Raw genomic sequence first — 20,624 nt, 5'->3', positions numbered from 1 at the left:
CTCCGCATCTGCGCTGCACAGCTCGTTTTCAGAAGGAAAATGTGTGTTATTTCTCTGCGTTACTGCGGGAGTCGGAGTTGGTTACATATTTATGAACAGCAGCACTGGGTGTATAAACGGAGAAAGTAACTCAGCTGAACATCTTTAAAAGGGCGGAGGGGGGGGAGAGGGAGGGCGAAGGGGGTGGTCACGAACCTCGAGTTTAAGAGGGGGGTGTATGGAGGAGGGGGGGAGGGGGGTAAAGGATTAGAAGAGTTCCTCGTCCCGCTGACAGGAACGGCGGTGGCGCAGATCTCTGAGGGGGCTGCTCGAAACGCAGGCCTCGTTAGCACGTGGGGAGCAGCTGCTAAACCCGCTAATTTGCTAACGTGCTAGCCGAAGGGGGCGGCACAGCAAGCGGGGGGCTGGAGGGGAGACTGAAGGGTGTGCGTTCAGCAGGAGCGGGGTTGCTGGGGGCTTTGTGTCCGTAGAGCAACCGTAATCCACGCCTCTCGCTCCAGTTGCGCTGTTTTTATTTATTTTAATTTTTTTTTTTTTACAAAAATGTAATACATCGTAACAAAATGGCAACAGCAGCAGCCAGCCACCCCTTTATGAGTTTCCACCAGTGATCCATACAGAGTGTGGCAGGATCAAAATTAAACTAAAAAATACAGACAGAACTCTGTTTAAAGACCGCAGCCAAAAATAAGGAATAAGGGAAAGTGTCATTAGCAACGTGCTCTTTAACACACAGCACACGTCAGCATGGCACTCAGCCCTCTGCAAACACTATAAACGTCACAAAAGGGGGAATTTACTAAAGACATCAAATAAATGCGTTCGAGGATAATGGAAAACAACAGAAAACAAACAATTGACTCTTAATATATGTGTCAAAATGGCGCAGTAATGGTGCAGGGAAGTGAGGCTGTGTATGTATGCCTTTAATAAAAAGCCTTTTAGTGTCTCACAGGACAGGCAAGAGGGCAGAACAGAGGAACTGAGCTCCCGAAAAGTCTCGCTGCCACTACGGGGAACGTAGCCCCGCCCGCTGACGCCCCTCCCCCCCCCCCGCCCCGCGCGTCCACACCAAGGTGCCTCGGACGAGGGACAGCCTCTCCCGATTGGAGGAGCTAGCGGAGCTGAGAGAGCAAGTGCAGGCTAACATCGCCAAACCAGCACAGGCACGGTGCTCCTTAAAGAGCAGCTGAGCAACGTTAAGGGCCAGCTGAGCAACGTTAAGGGCCAGCTGAGCAACGTTAAGGGCCAGCTGAGCAACGTTAAGGACCAGCTGAGAAACGTTAAGGCCCAGCTGAGCAACGTTAAGGCCCAGCTGAGCAACGTTAAGGCCCAGCTGAGCAACGTTAAGGGCCAGCTGAGCAACGTTAAGGGCCAGCTGAGCAACGTTAAGGGCCAGCTGAGCAACGTTAAGGGCCAGCTGAGCAACGTTAAGGACCAGCTGAGAAACGTTAAGGCCCAGCTGAGCAACGTTAAGGACCAGCTGAGCAACGTTAAGGCCCAGCTGAGGACACCGGTGCAGGAGCTGAAAGAGGAAAAGGAGCTCCTGTCCCAGGACAGAAGGGCACTGAAAAGAGAACCAGCAGAGGTGAAAGACGAGGCAAGGTGAGAGCTGGTGAGGCTCAGAGGGAGACGCATCAGAGAAACATTATAATAGAGACTCTAAGAGACACACTCTCTCCACGGCCACCCGAATCCCCCTAACAGACAGCACCCCCATTCCACACCCAGCCACCCCCCAATCCCTCTCACACAGAATACCCCTAGTCCACACCCAGCCCAACTCCCCGAGACAAACAGCCAGACTGTTACAGAGCACTGCTGCCCCTCCCTCTGACCCCTACAGCACCACTCACACACACAGACACCGCTGTTCTCATCGACCCCAATGGAAACTTTCTTCAAGAGCACAATCTCTTCCCAGGACGGGGGGCTACAAAAAACTCAGTGTCTGCAAAACACAGGACGAACGCATTCCGAACTCTCTGACCCGCACACCTGCCCACGTAACAATTCACACCGGCGCCGACGACCTCAGATCCGAGCAGGAGGGAGCAGGAGGGCTGGTGTGCAGAGCAGGAGAGCGGGCCACTGACTCCAAAAGCATCCTTTCTGTTCTACTGCCCTGCAAGGACAGCCATGTGGCCACCATCCAGAGAGAAAACGTGGACGCCTCCAGAGGATGTGCACTCCAGCCTAATGTGCACTTGGCTCAGCATTCCTCCATCTTGCCCCAGGACCTCTATGAGCACATACACCCAAACAAGCACGCAGTGAGCCAGTCTGGCTGAACACTGAAAGATGTAGCTAGCGCTTAGCAGGCACATTCACTCGTTGAAGGAACACAGAGGAGAGCCCACAAGCTACCACACACCGATCAGGACCCCACCCGCCCACAGAGGTTTCCTGAGACCCCGCCCTCCACCAGGACACCAAGCACGCCAGCACAGCCAAACCAGAGCAGAGCACCATCCACCTCCACCCAGACCAGCTCAGCATCCACCTCCAACCAGACCAAACAACTCCACCGCAGTCACTGACAAAAAACTGAGAACTACTTTGATGAGGTACAGACTCAGAGAGCACCACCTAGCCACAGAGACCGGCCGCCACAATAACAATCATGGCTGCCGGAAGATAAATGATTGTGCCAAAAACACAAAGATAACAAAACTGAAACAGTGAAACACTTCCTGATGGAATGTGCCAAATTCAACCAAATTCGCAATCAATTTCACCACAAAATTATCCAAAAATGTCCCCAATTTCTTAAACTTTTATTTTAACTAATCCACAATCTAGCATCCATATTACAGAAAAAGTTTTACTTTGTAACCTCTGCGTTGGCAACACAAGTGCCCGTATTTGTCATGCCAATAAAGCACTTCAAAATGAGAATTTTAAATTTGATAGGGAGACAGAGAGTGAAAAAGAGAGATGAGGGGAGAGGGAGAGAGAGATAAATGGGGGGAGAAAGGAAGAGAAAGAGGGTGAGAGCTCTCCGGGGCTTGCGAAAGCCAATGAGATGCGACAGAGTGACCAATGAAGACGTATGACAGAGTCAATAAGAACTGCACCTGAGAGCGCCAATCGGATGCGTACCTGAGGGCCAATGAGACGCACATGTGAGAGAGGCGATGAGACATGCGACAGAGAGCCAATAAGACGCTTGAGTGAGAGAGCCAATCAGACTCGTGCATCAGCTTCCTCCTCCTCCTGTCACACTCCTGTCCTTTGTTCCATGCCCCTCCTAAAAACACAGCCCCAATCACTGCAGAGGGAACCCTGCATCCCCGTAGAACAGGAAGTGAAGCGCTAATGGTTCAGGGCAAGCGGGGAATTCCCCCAATCAGCTTCTGCTGAACCAGGTCTCCCTTCCAATCTTATCTCGACAATCGTGTCAAACAGCACTTGAGCTGCATATCAAAGGTTAAACTTGATACTCTCCTTTGAAGTACTCGACTGCTTGAGAAAACACCTGCCATTTTAAATGGGCGATGTACTTACAGCATGCAAACTTAAAACACACATAGCGTATTAGCTGTCCAGGACGATAAGCGAAGCATGTAAATAAATAATGAAATTTAATGTGAAGGATTGCATACACAATGCACTCAGGGCGGTGGTGGTGGTGGTGGTGGGGGGGGGAGGGGGGGGGGAGGGTGGTGGTTAACTCTGGCCTGCCCATCATTCTCTAAAACCCTCTCATTCATCGGGGGCCAAAGGTAATCCGCTCTCTCGCGTATCGCAACACCTACAGCGGCCTTCAGATAAGCCGCGTGCGCCGAAACCGGGTCACGGCAGACCCCGGGGTCCGCGGCTTACGCTCGGCGCTTGGGAAACGACGAGCGGCGGCGGCTTCTCACAGAACCGCTACCGAAGAAGCCGAAAAGGCAGCTCCCTCACTGAGCCCCCGGTCGCTAACGGTCGCTAACGGGAGCTAGCGGGGAGGCAGTCTCAGGCTGTAAATGTATGCGCGGCCTGCGATAAGAGGCGGCCGCTGGTGAAAGTGCGATGGCTCGTGTTTACCGATCGCTCGCCGCGCGGTGAAAGATTAACCAGGGCCAGGCACAGCACCGGGCCCCGCCGACAGGACTCTGCGAAGAGGGAACTGTGTCAGCGTGTCAGGCGGCTTATCTCCTCTCTCTCTCCGCTCCGCCTCATCCCCTCTCTCTCTCTCTCTCCCTTTCGCTTTCCGTCCCTCTCTCCGCGTCAGCGCCGAAAGAGATTTTCTGTTTTAACCGCCACCATCGTTCATTTCATCCATCCTGTGGGTTTGCACACGGGGGGGGGGGGGGGGGGGGGGGGGGTAGGTGGGAATTCACTTCACAGACCGGCCAAAACACAAGCAGCAAATAGCCATTGGGGGAGCAGGGGGGCACATTGTGGGGGGTTAGACAGAGCACCCCCACAATGTGCTCAGGTGTGTGCTGAACAAACACTAACCGCATAAAAGTGTTTCTTTGTGACACTACTCACCCCCATTATTGACCAGTATGAGACCTGTGTGTGTATGTGTGAGTGAGTGAGTGAGTGCGTGTGTGTAAGGGACATCCTGTGCCAAGGAAATGCTACTGGGTAAGGGGCAGTGTTACCCCTATCCCCCCCCCCCACCCCCACCCCTGAGGTAATCATTCCCAATGGGCATGTGGAGCGTGTCAGAGGAACACCACAGGAAGGTTCTGGAAGGGTTCATGGCTCTTTGGCGCTGTACAGGAGCATGCAGCCTGCCTCTGGCCCCAGTACCCAGAGCAGCCTGAGGCCCAGACCAGAGCCACAGCACTGACATGCAGGCCCAGCCGGTCACCCACAGGGGAACGATGAGACCACTTTCACAAATTACAGTGTGTGTGTGTTAAGGCTGAACGATTTATCGATTTCAAATCGAAATCGCTATTTGAAACAATGCGATTAGCAAATCGCAAAGGCTGCGATGTAAGGCAGTTTTATACTTCTGCGTAGCACGCGTAAAAATGGGTCTGCGTAGGGGTTGTGCGGACTGTGCGACATGCGCAACGTTAAATAGACGGCTAAAAGCGCTTTTGTCGGGTGAATGTCTTCGTCGCAACAAGTTACATCTAGCTGAGCATTTTTGTGGTCACTGGTGCAGTATTTAGTAGGAAATACGAATGAAGGTATTTTCTTTAGAACTATAACCGTCAGTAACGAAATCTAATCACGTGGCCTGCGCAGCCTGTGCAACATGCCGCACAAGTATGGGTGATCCGCCCGTTCGCGAGCGCCGCAAACTAGGCAAACTATGCAGACTGCGCAGAAGTATAAAACAGCCCTAGGATACGCGTTATGCAGCGCGTCTGACACTGTCGTGTCAACGGTTTCACAAATTCATGCCGTCCTCCTTGTGTGACACTCATGCTCACCAATCAGAAGTGCCGTGCTCCTCGTGTGACACTCATGCTCACCAATCAGAAGTGCCGTGCTCCTCGTGTACCAGTCATGCTCACCAATCAGAAGTGGCCCAAGGTGACTGCGCATACGCCCACCAACAACAAATACAAGAAAACGTTACATTCGTGGTACGGGAAATGGCCTTCGCTGAGTCAGAAGCACTTGAGAAAGCACCACAGGCAGCTATATGAAGAGTGTACGGCCAAAAGGTCAAGTGAAAGTAGTGATGCTCTAGCCCAGTCTAGTAAACAGACTGCTATTTCAGAGTCGTTTTGCGACTGTTACTCCGTATGAAGACGGCTCGCGAAGGCACCGTGAGGTAGCGAACGCCATAACGCACTACCTCGCTAAAGACACGGTTTCAGAAACTCCTCCGAACGCTGGATAAAAGATTCCCTCCCGCACATCCTTCAGTCAAGCTGCCCTCCCAGAACTGTACGCGGAACGTAGGAAAAAAAAGTTGAGACGGAGCTGAGAAACGCGGAGTATTACGCCACGACAACCGGTTTGTGGTCAAGCAGGACGACCGAGCCGCACCGGAGTATCAACGCACACTTCATAAATGATGACTTTCAGCTGAAGAGTCGCGGCCTGCGAACGGCATACTTTCCCGTTGACCACGCGGGAGAGAATATTGCCCATGGACTAAGAGAGTGTTTGTCCAGCTGGTGTCTGAAAGAAGAGGGCCAGGCGTGCATCACCACTGATAATGGATCAAACATTATCAAAGCTGTGGAACTAAATCAATGGACCAGGCTTCAGTGTTTTGGCCACAGGCTGCATCTTGCGATTGGTAAGTGTAGGCCCTTCTCTCTCTCTCTCTCTCTCTCCCTGTCTGTGTGTGTGTGTTTAGTTATGTTTGCTTGTTGTCTTCAGTGTTGTTTTCGCCCTTTTGTCTTTTAGATATTATTGTTTGAAAGCACTTTGAGATGCATTGTTTGTATTATAAGTTGTATATAAATATCAATTATCATTATTATTTAATGTATTATTATTACAATTATTATTATTAATAATAATAACCTGCTTTACGATTTATTTGTTTTACTTATTGTTGTTGATTGTATTGCTTTCTGTGAAGCACTTTTGTGCTCTTGCTAGAAAAGTGCTATGCAAGTAAAGTTTATCATTATTATTGTTATTGTTGTTATTGCATTTTCAGTCTGAAAAATGCAATACTGTACCTTACACAATGAATGTTTTGGTTCATTTCTTTTTCCTTTTTCAGAAAATGCTGTGAAAGATGACGCAAGAGTAAATCAGGAAACGGGACTTTGTAAACAGTTGGTTGGCCATTTGTTGCACAGTTGGAAAATGAAGACCACCCTGAGTGAGGCACAGCAAGAGTTAAATCTGCCAGAGCACTCGTTGATTCTCGTTGTTCTATGCCAATTAAACAAATGTTATAAATACATGTTGCAAGCAATTCATATCTAAGTTCTCATCCTTGCATTAGAATATAGAGCAGTTAATATTTTGATGGTATATCATGTGGTAATGCTCCATCACGTTTTAAATCTATAACACAGTGAATATTGAACTGAAGCTTGACTTAAAAAAATTATATCGCAATCGCAATATCTGTCAGAAAAATCGCAATTATATATTTTCCCCAAATCGTTCAGCCCTAGTGTGTGTGCGTGTCTGTTTGTGTGCGTGTGTCTGCATGTGTGTGTGTGCGCATGCGTGTGTGTCTCTGTGTCTGTGGGGGGTAATGGGCAGGGGGTGACTGAGCAGGGAGTCTCTCCATGCAGGGGGAGATAAACACACTCTCCTGTTTGTTCCTGGTTGGACTGTAATGCTGGTAATGGGGGGGCACCTCCCGGATGTCCTGTCTGTCTACCTGCTTGGCCCAGCTTGGAGGCAGGACCTAAAATTCGGGGGGGGGGGGCATAGTGTTTGCATATCATCTAAAGCTAGTCAGCACAGATTGCTGGTTCCATATATAGTTTGGTTGCAGAAGCACTGAATGTCTGAGGTGAGCAGAATGCTGGTATCCTGGCCACTAGGGGGCTTGTGCAAAGGGGTTGATTATTGTTTGGTCTCTACTTGCAGACTGCCCTGGTCAATGCAAACCACAAATTTTTTAATTGGTTCAAGTCCGGAGACAGATGGCAAAACAGTAATTTTGTGGTCAGTAAACAGTTTCTTGGTTGATTTTGAGGTATGCGTGGGATCTTTGTCTCATGGAAATAGCCATTTGCAGCCAAGTTTAAGTTTCCTGGTTGGGGTAACAACACAAAACTGAAAGAACAATATTTTTTGCAGTAGGTAAGATGCCTTTTGAACATTAGCATTCTTCTGATGTCAATCTTTTTATTCTCATCAGATCATGAAACCCTAATCCAATGAAAGTTCAGCACCGGCTGACCACAGAGCCCCCCCCCCCCCCCCCCCCCCCCCCCCCCCCCCAACCTGCAGTCTACACACACACACACACACACACACACACACAGCTGACTGAAGAGAAATGAAGACACACATTCCACACAGGCAGAAACACTCGTTCTGTTCGAATACACCAGAGGGGATGTCAAAAGGCTGGTTTTTGGTTCTGCTGAGTGTTCTCAGTAAATCAGGAAAAATACTCCTGATTTGTGTGTGCGTGTGTCTTTGTGTGTGTGTATGCGACTATGCTGTGTGTTTTCTGTGGGTACAGGGGCCCCAAGTCCTGTGTGCTTTCTGTGGGTACAGGGGCCCCAGGTCCTGTGCTTTCCAGACCTACATCTGCGCCACCACCCAAATGTGCACAGAAAGCCGGCGTACCACTGTTACCACAGATATTATAAAATAACTAGATCCCCAAGTCCATATTCATAACACTGAAAGCTCTGTCTGCCTTCCACCGAGGCCAAAGCATTTCACCTGCATCTTCTGAAAATTCATTAGGGGTGCTTGGCCAAGTAGCAGTACAGTCTCAGCAAAAGTTCAGAAGCACCGGACATTCCCCTTACAAACTAGTTCTGAAGAAAAGAAAATGGCAGGATGGACGGCGATAACCATCTGGCCCGAATATAACATCTGCCACTTGAAATACTCATCTGTACAAACAGACGATGCTATGTGACATATGCGAATGGTTAATATGCCAGACGTCCAGCGGCACACGTGGATCACGCGTCAATCATACGACACCCAAGCGTGCGCGTGGCACTGCAGCAACACTTGGCTAAAACAGTCCAGCATTCCGAGCTCCGGCATTCCGAGCCACGCCCGCTGCCCCCTGAACACTGTCCAGATGGCACATCAGAAGGACGCTGACATGAGGAGGGAGGTGTTGAATATTTTACAGGCATAACAGTACGGAGGGTCATTTGGCCCCGCTCGCCATTCAGATTCAGGCAGGACGGGCCCAATTCAGCATTCAGATTCAGGCAGGATGGGCCCAATTCAGCATTCAGATTCAGGTAGGACGGGCCCAATTCAGCATTCAGATTCAGGTAGGACGGGCCCAATTCAGCATTCAGATTCAGGTAGGACGGGCCCAATTCAGCATTCAGACTCAGGCAGGAGGGGCCCAATTCAGCATTCAGATTCAGGCAGGAGGGGCCCAATTCAGCATTCAGACTCAGGTAGGACAGGCCTAACTAGGTGAGGAGTGGACATGTCTGTAGGAATATTGCGGGAACAGTTTAGACTGCTTTTGACTGTAATCAGTCAGAGCTTCAGTGAAGACACATTTTAGCCAATCAGTGGCAGGCTAGCAGTCACCTGCTGATGCATTATTTAATTACATTTCTTTTCCTTTCTTTCTTTCTTTCCTTTTTCTTTAATGCATCTCTGTTCTGCATTATTTGTAATGTGTATTGGGACCATGCAGCATGGTGATTCTGCACTTTAAATAAAAATTGATTGATTGATTGATTATGGGTGACCATCAGAGGTCCAGGGCTTAATACGCATACTGGTGAGTTGGACAAGGTACAGGCAACCAGCGATACCAAGGACGGGGGGAGTAAAAAGTAAAAAAAAGTAAAATAAGTTGAAAAAAGGGGCTAGCAAGGGAGCAGGGGTCGCCCCCGCCTCCTTTGCGTCACAAAGGAACGCCCGCCGTCATGACGACGCAAATCTCGCCCCACGCGCGGTAAAGCCATCGCCGATAGGGATGGAAAGGCGACCGTAACTGGCATAATCTGGAACCGCGCAGACGGAGCTAATCCACTTACAGCGAGGCCTTTATTCTCTGTGTTTTTAGGGCTGACCGTCAGGGCCCGTCGCGGTTCGAGGAGGCCGAAACGCTCCTTCCTACGCCGTTATTTAAATAATTCACCCGCTCCGGGGGTCACGAGATGCGACCGTGTCGCCAGAAGGAGAGAGGCGACTCATTATTTGCCGTTTATTACCATGCGAAAAAAAAGCCCTTCAAGTGCTTCGCCGCCGGCGGCCTGAGGGGGTGTTGTCGTGGCAACAGGCCAACGCAGGGCGGAGTCGACCCTGTTGAGCTCGGGGGGAGAGGGGGCCCTTGACCGCCTCCACCGCCGCTCGGCTGAGGGTCAGACCCAAATCAGGCTCTTTCCGCGACACCGCCACTCCCACTTCCCAGAATGCACCGTGGAGGGCCACCGCGAAAAACTCCACTCAAAGTACAAGTGCTGTGGACTACACTTTACTTTGAGGGCCTATTTTCAGAATGGGAAATCTTGTTATTTTACTTGAATTAACCAGTATTTCTTTGTTTACTAATCTATTGATCCATTCATTAATTTTTTTTTACCTTCATTCAATCGGTCAGGTAAGGCTGAGAACAAGTTAATAACAGGCTGGCAACATGGAATCATTCACCACGTCAACCTGACAGACAACTTAGAAGATGCGGCCCAACAGGTTGTTAAAAACACAAGACAATACGAGGGAAAAAAAAAAGAAAACATATTTGTAGTACAGCATCACCAAAACACAACAATGCAGCATGTAAACTTCCAACAGGACGAACCCACAACTTACCCAAGAGCCCAACCCCTACCTTTGTTAAGGAGCTACGCAAGCAGACTGATAATTACTTTGCTACTCACCGTACGTACGCACCCAAATATATTAAGAATGACTAATCAGTCAGTAAGCATAAATATTTCAGGAATTTAAGAGTGAAATAACTGCTTTGAAATTGTGACGGCTTTAATATACCTTTGTTTTAATGATCAGTTGTAACCAGCAATAATTAAAACTGTCAAGAATTAATTGACTTGAACGGTAACAAAGTTTACAAAAGCAAGTTTGAAGTCACTTTTTCCAAGTTTTATATATGCTAAAAGTCAATCTCCTTTACAGATACTTTTTTAAAAAATGCACCAGTATTGACTCCGTGAGCAGCACATCCAGATAAAATGTGACTGCTCAGCTGAGAAGAAGGGCTGAAACACGTCTTCAGATTTTGTGACTGCTCTGAGTTCATCTGGGTTTGTTTTACCAATTTGCTTTGTTGCAGTTCTGTAGTCACTGAAGTCACAGCCAATGCTGAGAAGATTGGACACACTGAGAAGATTGAGTTCCATCAGTTTCTCTTTTTTGTTTCAATTTTATTTTTTTTCTCGCCATACTGTAACACTGGACACTGTATTCCCGCCAAGTGCAGACAAATGTTCGCGACGCGTGCCAAGAAGGCCCTCCAACTGCCGCATGTGTCCAGGAAGTGAGCCGCTGGAAAACTCTGCTCTCCACATGGGTGGAGAATTCTCCCTGAAACGGTTCCACAAAACAAGATGGATGACCAGGAGGACATTTTTTTCCTGTTCAATCGTTCCTAAATTTCCTCACTTTTTCGGTTCAATCATTCCTAAAGTTCTGCACTTTCTCTGTTTAATTGTTCCTAAAGTTGTGCAATTTTTCTTGGTCAATTGTCCCTAAAGTGTATGTTTTAATGTTTCAGCGATATCGAAACATTAATCACCGTCAAGATATGCGAGTAGCTGGATATGTGTGTGATGGATTAGCTACACAATTCCATCACTGCAAATTAGGCTGTGACAGCACACGTTGGATAACAGAGTGTGATACTTCATGGAGACAGCAGGGGGCACTCTGCCAGACACCTGAATCTTCAATCCACTTAAAACTACTAGGAGAAAACACACACTATTTCAGGACTTTGAAGAGGCCTATCCTGGGTTATAGGGTTATAAACGCTGCACAGGCCACTCCAGACACACTATGAATACATTTCTCAGAGAGCCTGGAGAAGCACAACCTCAAAGACAGATGTCGTTAAAGACAGACTTAGCACAGACTCTGGCCAGCTGCTAGTACGTGCGCCTGCAAGCGCATGGTGCCTTTGCAACTAGCCTGTGCACACCCCCTCCCACCCCCACCCCCCCCAGCGCCTCGGTGACATCCCATACTGATGAGTCTGAGATAGATTAATGCTGCCTGGATGCACCGCATTGCGCTCAATGGGAAACGGCAAACCCTGCTGATAAATAACTGCACACCTCCACTTCCCCCCCCACCTCCAGGCATCAATAAATAATTACACTGACGATTAGCTTGTTAGCATCAAACCCGCCTCATTAGGGGCTGGCAAGATCCCCACACCGCCTGCAGAAGGTTAGAGGTGGGCTTTTTTTTTTTTTTTTTGTTTGGCTCCACCCCATATCCAGCTTGCCATTATTGATTCAAAATCGCATTCGCTGGATAAACAAAAATGGCTACAATTAAAATTGCTCAGCCTACCGCCAGCACCCGTCAGGATAGCGGCACTCGCAGTAATGCTATAAAGGTATCCTCCACAAGGACAAAAGCAATTATTCAAAATGTACATCACTTCTCAAAGTGTTTAGGGTGAACCTCGGCATTGTATAACCGACACGAAGGTCACTGTTGTGAGACCTCTGGAAAGAGACAAAAGGGCGCCACTTCCAAAACGCCCCCTCGAGACTTCCCCCGGAGGAAGAGCGGATGGCAGGGAGAGATGTCCGATTCATATTTCCCATTTTTCATTATTGCCCTCCGAAGCGGAATTCTACCTTCGCCGTCCAATTCGACACTTGGGCAGAAAATGCAGGTTCAGAAACAGCGACCGGTACAAATCAACAGTGAGACACACAGAAAGAACACTGTGGAAACTCATAACTGACTTACTGCAGTTTTGTGGATCTGTATATGTATACGGGCTGGGCCATGAATTCTATTAATATAATATCTACTGGAATAAAGCTAAAACTGAACCCAGGATCTCAGAAACCACCACACCTACTACCCAAACGCTCTTTTATCACCAAAGCTGTTTTGCGAGAGCAGCTTCGTGTCACCGGTGAAGACACCTGCCCTTGCCCGTAATGACACAACTCTGAAACATCAGGAGCGAGGAGGACAACGGCGTCTGACGCTGCGGGGGAAAACCTTAAAAGGCCCGTCGGCGATCGCCGGCAATCAAGATCACGCCACGGCCTCATCAGCAACCGCCACGAAGGGGGGGACGGGGTCAACAACCAGGACGCTCTGAGCGTGCGCTTCAGACCCCGTACATTCCAACACAAATGATGTGCAGAGCAAAGCCTGTCAGCATTGCCAACCCTGCCACAGCCAATCATGTTTAAATAACACCAGGTTAAAACCTAGTATATGGCTGGACCTAACACACGTGATCCGGCAGGCCAATGGTGTGTAACTTCATAACTCGGCCGACCAATGGTGTAACTTCATCACTCAGTCACTCAGTCACAGACATTCGTGTTTGTAGGGCTGGCCCCGCTGTTGCGGTCCAGCCAAAAACATCAGTGAAAGGCGACACGCTGTACTCGGAGTCGGACTGGCGTTTCGCCGCCCGCGTTAAGCCCACTCCGTAACCCGTGGCGCTCGACAAAAAACAGCACGTGACGAGACGGGCGAAACCGGGCATGGAAAAAGCCGCGAATCACTCCCGCTATCGCGATTCAGTCGGAGCAGTTTTAATCCGGCAGCGTCTTTGCTTTGTACTGGCTTCTCTGGCAGCTGGAAAAAAATGGATCTTCTTAACAGATTAAGAGTGAAATCTCCAAACTGTGGGAAAATGAGGAGGCTCCCTCCTCCTCCTTCGCCTCCGACTCCTCCTACTCCTGACTGGTAGATAAGCTCGCGCCCCCCCCCCCCCCCCCCCCCCCCGAAGAGCCAAACCCTGATAAACACTAATAAACACCCCACGCAGATTACCCGAGCCACAGAGGTCCATTGTTTCCCTTTTGTTTTCTTTTTCTCTCTGTTGATTCTTTAATGAAATGAGCCACCACGTGTGTGCTCATCGGTACAGGAAACGGAGAAACCACGTACTCACCGGCTGAATCAACACTGCGCCAGTCGGGGGAACGCTCTAAACCGGTGGGAACCAGTCCTGTTCCCGGTGATCTACCGTCCGGTACGTTTTCATTCCAACCCTGACAAAGCACATTTCAAATCGACAGCTAAAGACCTTGTTGAGCCGTTAATTGGTTGAGTCAGGTGTACCAAACTGAAATGCAAACCGACAGGACGGTGGATCTCCAGGAACAGGTTACCGCCGGTCTAAACTGACGGAAGACTAAAATTTGAAGTTCTGAACCAATCCCCCGTAGGTCCTGGAACTCCTTCGAAATTCACCCCGCAACAACATCGGCAAAAGCGTGCGAGCAAAAAGAGTGGGCTGCATGTGGCAAAAAGAGTGGGCTGCATGTGGCAAAAAGAGTGGGCTGCATGTGGCAAAAAGAGTGGGCTGCATGTGGCAAAAAGAGCGGGCTGCATGTGGCAAAAAGAGTGGGCTGCATGTGGCAAAAAGAGTGGGCTGCATGTGGCAAAAAGAGTGGGCTGCATGTGGCAAAAAGAGTGGGCTGCATGTGGCAAAAAGAGTGGGCTGCATGTGGCAAAAAGAATGGGCTGCATGTGGCAAAAAGAGCGGGCTGCATGTGGCAAAAAGAGCGGGCTGCATGTGGCAAAAAGAGCGGGCTGCATGTGGCAAAAAGAGTGGGCTGCATGTGGCAAAAAGAGCGGGCTGCATGTGGCAAAAAGAATGGGCTGCATGTGACAAAAAGAGTGGGCTGCATGTGGCAAAAAGAGTGGGCTGCATGTGGCAAAAATAGTGGGCTGCATGTGGCAAAAAGAGCGGGCTGCATGTGGCAAAAAGAATGGGCTGCATGTGGCAAAAAGAGTGGGCTGCATCTGGCAAAAAGAATGGGCTGCATGTGGCAAAAAGAGTGGGCTGCATGTGGCAAAAAGAGTGGGCTGCATGTGGCAAAAAGAGCGGGCTGCATGTGGCAAAAAGAGTGGGCTGCATGTGGCAAAAAGAGTGGGCTGCATGTGGCAAAAAGAGTGGGCTGCCTGTGGCAAAAAGAGTGGGCTGCATGTGGCAAAAAGAGCGGGCTGCATGTGGCAAAAAGAGTGGGCTGCATGTGGCAAAAAGAGTGGGCTGCATGTGGCAAAAAGAGCGGGCTGCATGTGGCAAAAAGAGTGGGCTGCATGTGGCCACACTGCTCCGAGGTTAACGAGAACCGTTTAATGACTGTTAAGCAGCCATTAAAGAAGAATAGCGGTGGCGAGGCTGTGGTTGTTGTTTATTGTTAGATTACATCTTCAATCACTCCGGAGAGCTCTGAATGGCTAATGAGGCTAATGTTAATGTCGACACGGGTTTGGCACGAAGAGCGCATTGATTTGCCTCAACAGAAGCAGAGCTGACCAGGAACGAGACCCACGCTGCCCCAAACCGGCCAATCCTAGGAAAGAGCTTGGTACCAGGTTGGGATGGTAACAGGAATGATGGTAGAGTAGTGGCTAGAGGACTGGACGTACTGCTGCAGGACTGCCAGTTCGAATACAAACAGCACTTTTACCGAAAGTCAACTCAGCCAATCAGCGATTTGGTTTGGTAAAATGATGATCTGTACACGGTGATTATAGATATATACTCATCATAAGCTATGCAAGTCATGCTGGACAAAGATATTATTGTCCTGGACATACAATACAAATAACATCCTGCCATCAGCCAAACGATCCTCCTATTCATTATATTAACCAGCAATGCATCTATACAGTCATCAAAGTATCAGTCTATTCATTCAGTCATCCATCTCTCAGTCTATTCATGAATCTGATTACCATCTATCTCACTATCCCCTGATTTATTTATAGATATCTATCTATCTATCTATCTATCTTTTATCTGTCTAAATAACCCTGCGTACATCTGTCTGTCTGTCTGTCTGTCTGTCCATATGTCCGTCCAGGATCTGTGCGGTCGCTTCCCAATTTCTGAACCAAAGAAGCCTCTGTGAGCAGCGTAAGAGCTCAATAATGTTGGATTTTACCAACCAGTCACTTCCCCACTACTTCCCAACGCTCCGGAACATTCACCTGTCTCGCGCCCATACCACAGCCCACCCTGTGTCCGACTGAAGTCCCGCCCACCCCGTCTGGCACACCCCACGGCCTGTCTGAGGAGGGGGCAAACAGCCGCACCTCATTTAAAGATCTTCAAAAGAGCGCAATCCAGCAGGGCGACACGCTGTACTCGGAGTCGGACTGGCGTTTCGCCGCCCGCGTTAAGCCCACTCCGAAGGGTAAAGGAACCCAGGGGAAAGTGTTTGGTTTGGCCAGCAATAAGCAATTCAGCTTCCCACTGGGCTGTTATCTTTCCATGACTCACCAACCAAAACTTTCTCCGAGTTTCTCCTGAAAAGCTTTACAATTAGTTTGAGACAAAGCATTGCACGTTCAAAAACAATTGTTCATTTAAAAAAATATATTTATTCCCCCCCCCCCCCCCCCCCCTCACCAGGAACCTCCTCCCCGTGACCTTTAAATGGTGCTGATATTCAAACCCACCGACGGTCATTCTGCTGCGGAGAGCTCTCTGAGGTTTGACTGGGAATGCTTTGGGGACCACAAATATGTCCGCCCCCGGGTTGACACCGCACCGCCAAGTCACGAGCTCTGGATAAAAACGCAATTACACAACTCCCCCGACCCCCTCTTCCACCTCCTTACCAACTGATCCAGGAACAATAATCCTCTCTTGTTAGTTCTGTTCCCTACCTCTTTTTGCCTTTCTTAGAGCTAATCTGATCTAAATCCCATCTACCCTAATCCCGTCCTCTTTGGGATGCCCGGACCCTGCAGGAGTGGGTCGATCGTTACTGGGGTACCCCTGTTCCCCTAAAGCATTGCGTACGGGGAGAGAGAACCGGTCACAGAATGAGCATGCGATGAAACGGTAACTGTTTTCAACACACAATGGACAGCAGTCATTTCATTGGTGCAAATCATTGATTGACAGCACACAGGGTGCATGGTGCCAATAAGGGCTGCAGGTCCACAGAGAGGGGAGGGATGTTCCACACTTCCACAGATGTCACACAGACCTGTCCTGCACCTCAAAAAAGGGGCCCATCCAAATGCTCTGGGTCTGCAGGGTGGGGGTGGGGGGGGGGGCGTGGCTTGTTGCCTTAGGAACGCGTAACTGTAATAATGAAGCAGTTGGCAGAGGCATATCGGGGGATCAGCGGACTCCGACAGCAGCGGGTTTACGGTTTCCTCACTGCGCCGGCACGTGCGCCATCATCACAGCTGTCGTCACGGTTATCGTCGTCAACGGGGATCTCCCGGGGGGTTCGTCAGTGACGCGTCACCCGCCACGCTGATATTTACCGAGGATTTCGAACGCGACACGAGCCAAAACCCGCCGAACGCTGCAGCTCGCGAAAAGAAGAGGGGGGGGGATGAGAGAGGAAGGAGAAAGAAAAAACAAAAAAACGACCGTTTATCCGGTCGGACCGGTCGGGCCAGGTCTGGGGCGCTCCTTTCCCTGAAGGGAAAGAACACATCCTGCCGCGGTTGAAGTGTGGCAGGGGGAGGGGCGGGGGGGGATAATGACAGCTATGGGGGCAATTTGGGGCAGAGGCCCCGGTTACCCAAGTAACTGTAACCGTACGGATATTCCCCAGCAAAGCAGCTGATTTTAACGCGATTGGCCAAATCTGGCCGGGCTTCCTCCGTTGCCACGGCACCGTGACGGCGCAAAGCAATTAAACAGCCGGACGAAACAGACAAAAGTAGTCGTGTCGCGGCCGGGGGGGGGGGGGGTTAAAACGGGATTATTTAACGCTCGCGACCCCGGCCCCCAGACCCCCAGGCAGCACGCCGCGGCTGGCGGCGCTCTTTCCTTAGCGGCCTGTTCGCCGTTTCCCGCTAACCGACAATTCGCAGGCAGCGCCGGCCGCTGCCCTCCTGTGTCCCAGAGGGACCCCTCCCCCCCCACCGCCCCCAGAACAAAAGAAGAAATCACTCAATTACCAGGCGAAGCGTCACTCTGACCTGCAAATTAAAACACCACGCGCACTGCGTCGGCTTGGCTGCGTCGGCACACCGCGTCCGCACCACCGCCAACTGCAGCGCGCCGCGGGGACTTCCGCCCACACCAATAACTCCGATGTGAAAGCGGCAGATTAAACGCGGCATGCTGGGAGAGCAGAGCGGAGAGGAGCGGAGGATTGTGGGAAGGCTTGGGGGTGTAAACGGGGCAGGTAGAGAGACCGTGTGAAACGCAGCCTGAAAGCCTGAACGCGGCGTTAATAAATCCCAGCCATCGGCGATTTATTAACACCCAAAATTTACCAGCACATCCACCCCGCTCTTACACCTGAGCACTGTCCAGCCAACACTCCCCGAGGGCCCCCGACACAGCCGAAACCACAGCATCGAGACTCTGCCAGTCAATTAACGCTGGGGGGGGGGGGGAGAGAGTAAACTCAGTGACAGTTCATAAATCCCTGGGACTTAGGTAATGATGTTCCCCTGTCTGAGAGAACACAAGGACAGAAAGACTATAATCCAGCAGACTAATGCCAAGTCACATCATCACTGCCCAGCTCCTCTCCCACACTCCTGTTTCTATACATCTCCCCTAAAACCCTCTGTACTCCTCTCTCTACTCTACTCATCTCCCCTACTCCTCTCTAATCCACTCCACTCATCCCTCACACTCCTGTTTCTATACATCTCCCCTAAAACCCTCTATACTCCTCTCTCTCTCTACTCATCTCCCCTACTCCTCTCTAATCCACTCCACTCATCCCTCACACTCCTGTTTCTATACATCTCCCCTAAAACCCTCTGTACTCCTCTGTCTACTCTATACATCTCCCTAGTCCTCTCTCTAATCCACTCCACTCTTCTCTCACAATCCTGTTTCTACACATCTCCCCTACAACCCTCTATACTCCTCTCTCTCTCTACTCATCTCCCCTACTCCTCTCTAATCCACTCCACTCATCCCTCACACTCCTGTTTCTATATATCTTCCTTAAAACCCTCTGTACTCCTCTCCTTACTCTACTCACCTCCCCTACTCCTCTCTCTACACTCATCACCCTTACTCCTCTCTCTGCTCCACTCTACTCACCTTCCACACTCCTGTTTCTCCATCTCCCCTACTAATCTCTACACTCATCTCTCTACTCTACTTATCTCCTCAACTCCTGTTTCTACACATCTCCCCTATTCCACACTCCTCTCTCCACTCTCCTCATCTCATCTTTACTTCACTCCTCTCTCTACCCATCTCCCTGCTCCTCTCTCCAATCTACTGATCTCCCCAACTCCTCTCTCTACTATCCTCATCTCCCCAACCCGTCTGCCAATTTAGAAAAAGTTGGGGGTCAGAGAGGGTACATTTTGCCCCTAGCCGGGCGGACTCACCGAGTTGATGCAGGCCAGCTCCTTGTTGAGCAGCCAGGGCAGGGAGAGCTTGCCCTCGCCCCTGTAGCAGGACTGGATGCGCTCCTTGATCTTCTCCTTGATTCGCCGCAGGGTGAACAGGCAGAGGGCCGACTCCTTGGGCGGCTTGGCCCGGTTCTTCTGGCCCTGCGAGAAGACGGTGAAGAGCACGTCCTCCTCCTCCGAGATCCCGAGCGAAGCCGCCAGCTGCCGGCCGGGCCGGCTGAGGAAGGCGTCCTGGACCAGGCGGTACTCCACGCCGTCCTTGGTGCAGCCGATGGGGAACTCCACGTAGGAGTAGAACTTGGGGTCGTCCACGCAGAGGCGCACGATCTTGGAGGTGAAGAACTGCTCGCTGCTGGCGTCGGGCGAGGTCAGCTGCGTGTCCAGCTGCAGGGTCAGGTAGTAGACGAACTGCTCGCTGCTGAAGCTGTAGACGTAGTAGATGTCGAAGGCCGGGAACTTGGAGAGCGTGTCCGAGGGGATCTTGAGCTGCGAGGAGACGAACTCGTCCTGGTAGACGAAGCTGAACATGTCGGCGTTCTCCTCGTTGGCCATCAGCTTGCGGCTGGACAGGGTGGGGAAGTACTCGGACTTGCCGTCGATGGGCGTGCCCACGAAGAGCTTGCTGCCGCGGCCGTCGGCGCCCTGGATCAGGACGCCGGACATGGTGCCCGACTCGCGGACGCTGGAGAGGTAGTGCTCCTTGCGGTGGTGGGGCTCGCCCAGCTTGAAGAGGTCGTCCAGCCGCAGGAACTGGCAGATGCCCTGCGAGGTGCTGCCGCAGGCCAGCAGCCGGTTCTGCCCATAGTCCACCAGCAGCAGCTTGTTGACGTTGTCGGTCAGGGCCAGGTCGTGGGGGCACGACTGCACCCCGGGGGGCGGGTAGCACTTCTCGTTGTCCTGCACGGGGCCCGTCACGTGGCCCCGCAGCTGGGTCAGGTTGCTGGACAGCTTGAAGATCCAGTTGACCGCGCCCACGTAGACGTCGCCCGTCTTCTCGTGGACCACCAGGTGGGTGAGGCCGCCCTCGGTCGGGGAGAAGGTCCGGAGCGGTGCGGTCGAGGCGGTCGCGGTCACGGCGAGCGACAGGGACAGGGACAGGGACAGCGCCAGCGCGGCCAGCAGCGTCCCCGGGAGCGACGGGCACGCCGGTCGAGGTAGCCGCCGGAGCGGCCGCATGGTCGCGGCGCTCGGGGGCTCGGCGGCTACGGGCGGACGGGCGGGCGGCGGACGCGCTCTCCTTTCCGGGCCTGCTCCGCCCTCAGGGCCTGCTGCGGTCACGTCGGAACGGAGGAGAGGGGGGAGACGGCTCACTGACCCGACGTCCTTCGCTCGGCTGTCTTCTATACCATCCTCCAGAGTGCCAAGGCTGGTAGCCCTGCAGGGGAGGGTTGGAGGGGGGGGAGGGAGGGGTGCAGAGAGAAAAGCATTATTAGCCTTGGATGCTGCATCTCCTATTGATTACGCATCGGGGCTTAAAAGCTTCGCGCCATCTGCCAAACACGACGGTGTGGGTGAAGGAGCCGCAACACATTAATAACAACAGATTAGAATGG

The 20,624-nt window shown here is 51.2% G+C and overlaps 1 protein-coding gene across 1 annotated transcript in view; it reads right to left on the bottom strand.

The window, feature by feature from the left end:
- plxna1a (plexin A1a) overlaps positions 1-20,229 on the bottom strand; it is a gene marked incomplete at its 5' end in the record, with an annotated part of 177,351 nt that extends 157,122 nt beyond the window's left edge. The window contains one exon of the mRNA XM_035382246.1: positions 19,048-20,229. Coding sequence (XP_035238137.1) covers positions 19,048-20,229 — 1,182 coding nt within the window. The remainder of the gene's footprint in view (positions 1-19,047) is intronic.
- Positions 20,230-20,624: the final 395 nt, after the last annotated feature.

The sequence above is a fragment of the Anguilla anguilla genome, chromosome 11, assembly GCF_013347855.1.
Source record: "Anguilla anguilla isolate fAngAng1 chromosome 11, fAngAng1.pri, whole genome shotgun sequence".
NCBI lineage: Eukaryota > Metazoa > Chordata > Actinopteri > Anguilliformes > Anguillidae > Anguilla > Anguilla anguilla.
Note: the sequence above shows the minus strand (reverse complement) of the source record. Positions and strands in the feature narration are given on the sequence as shown.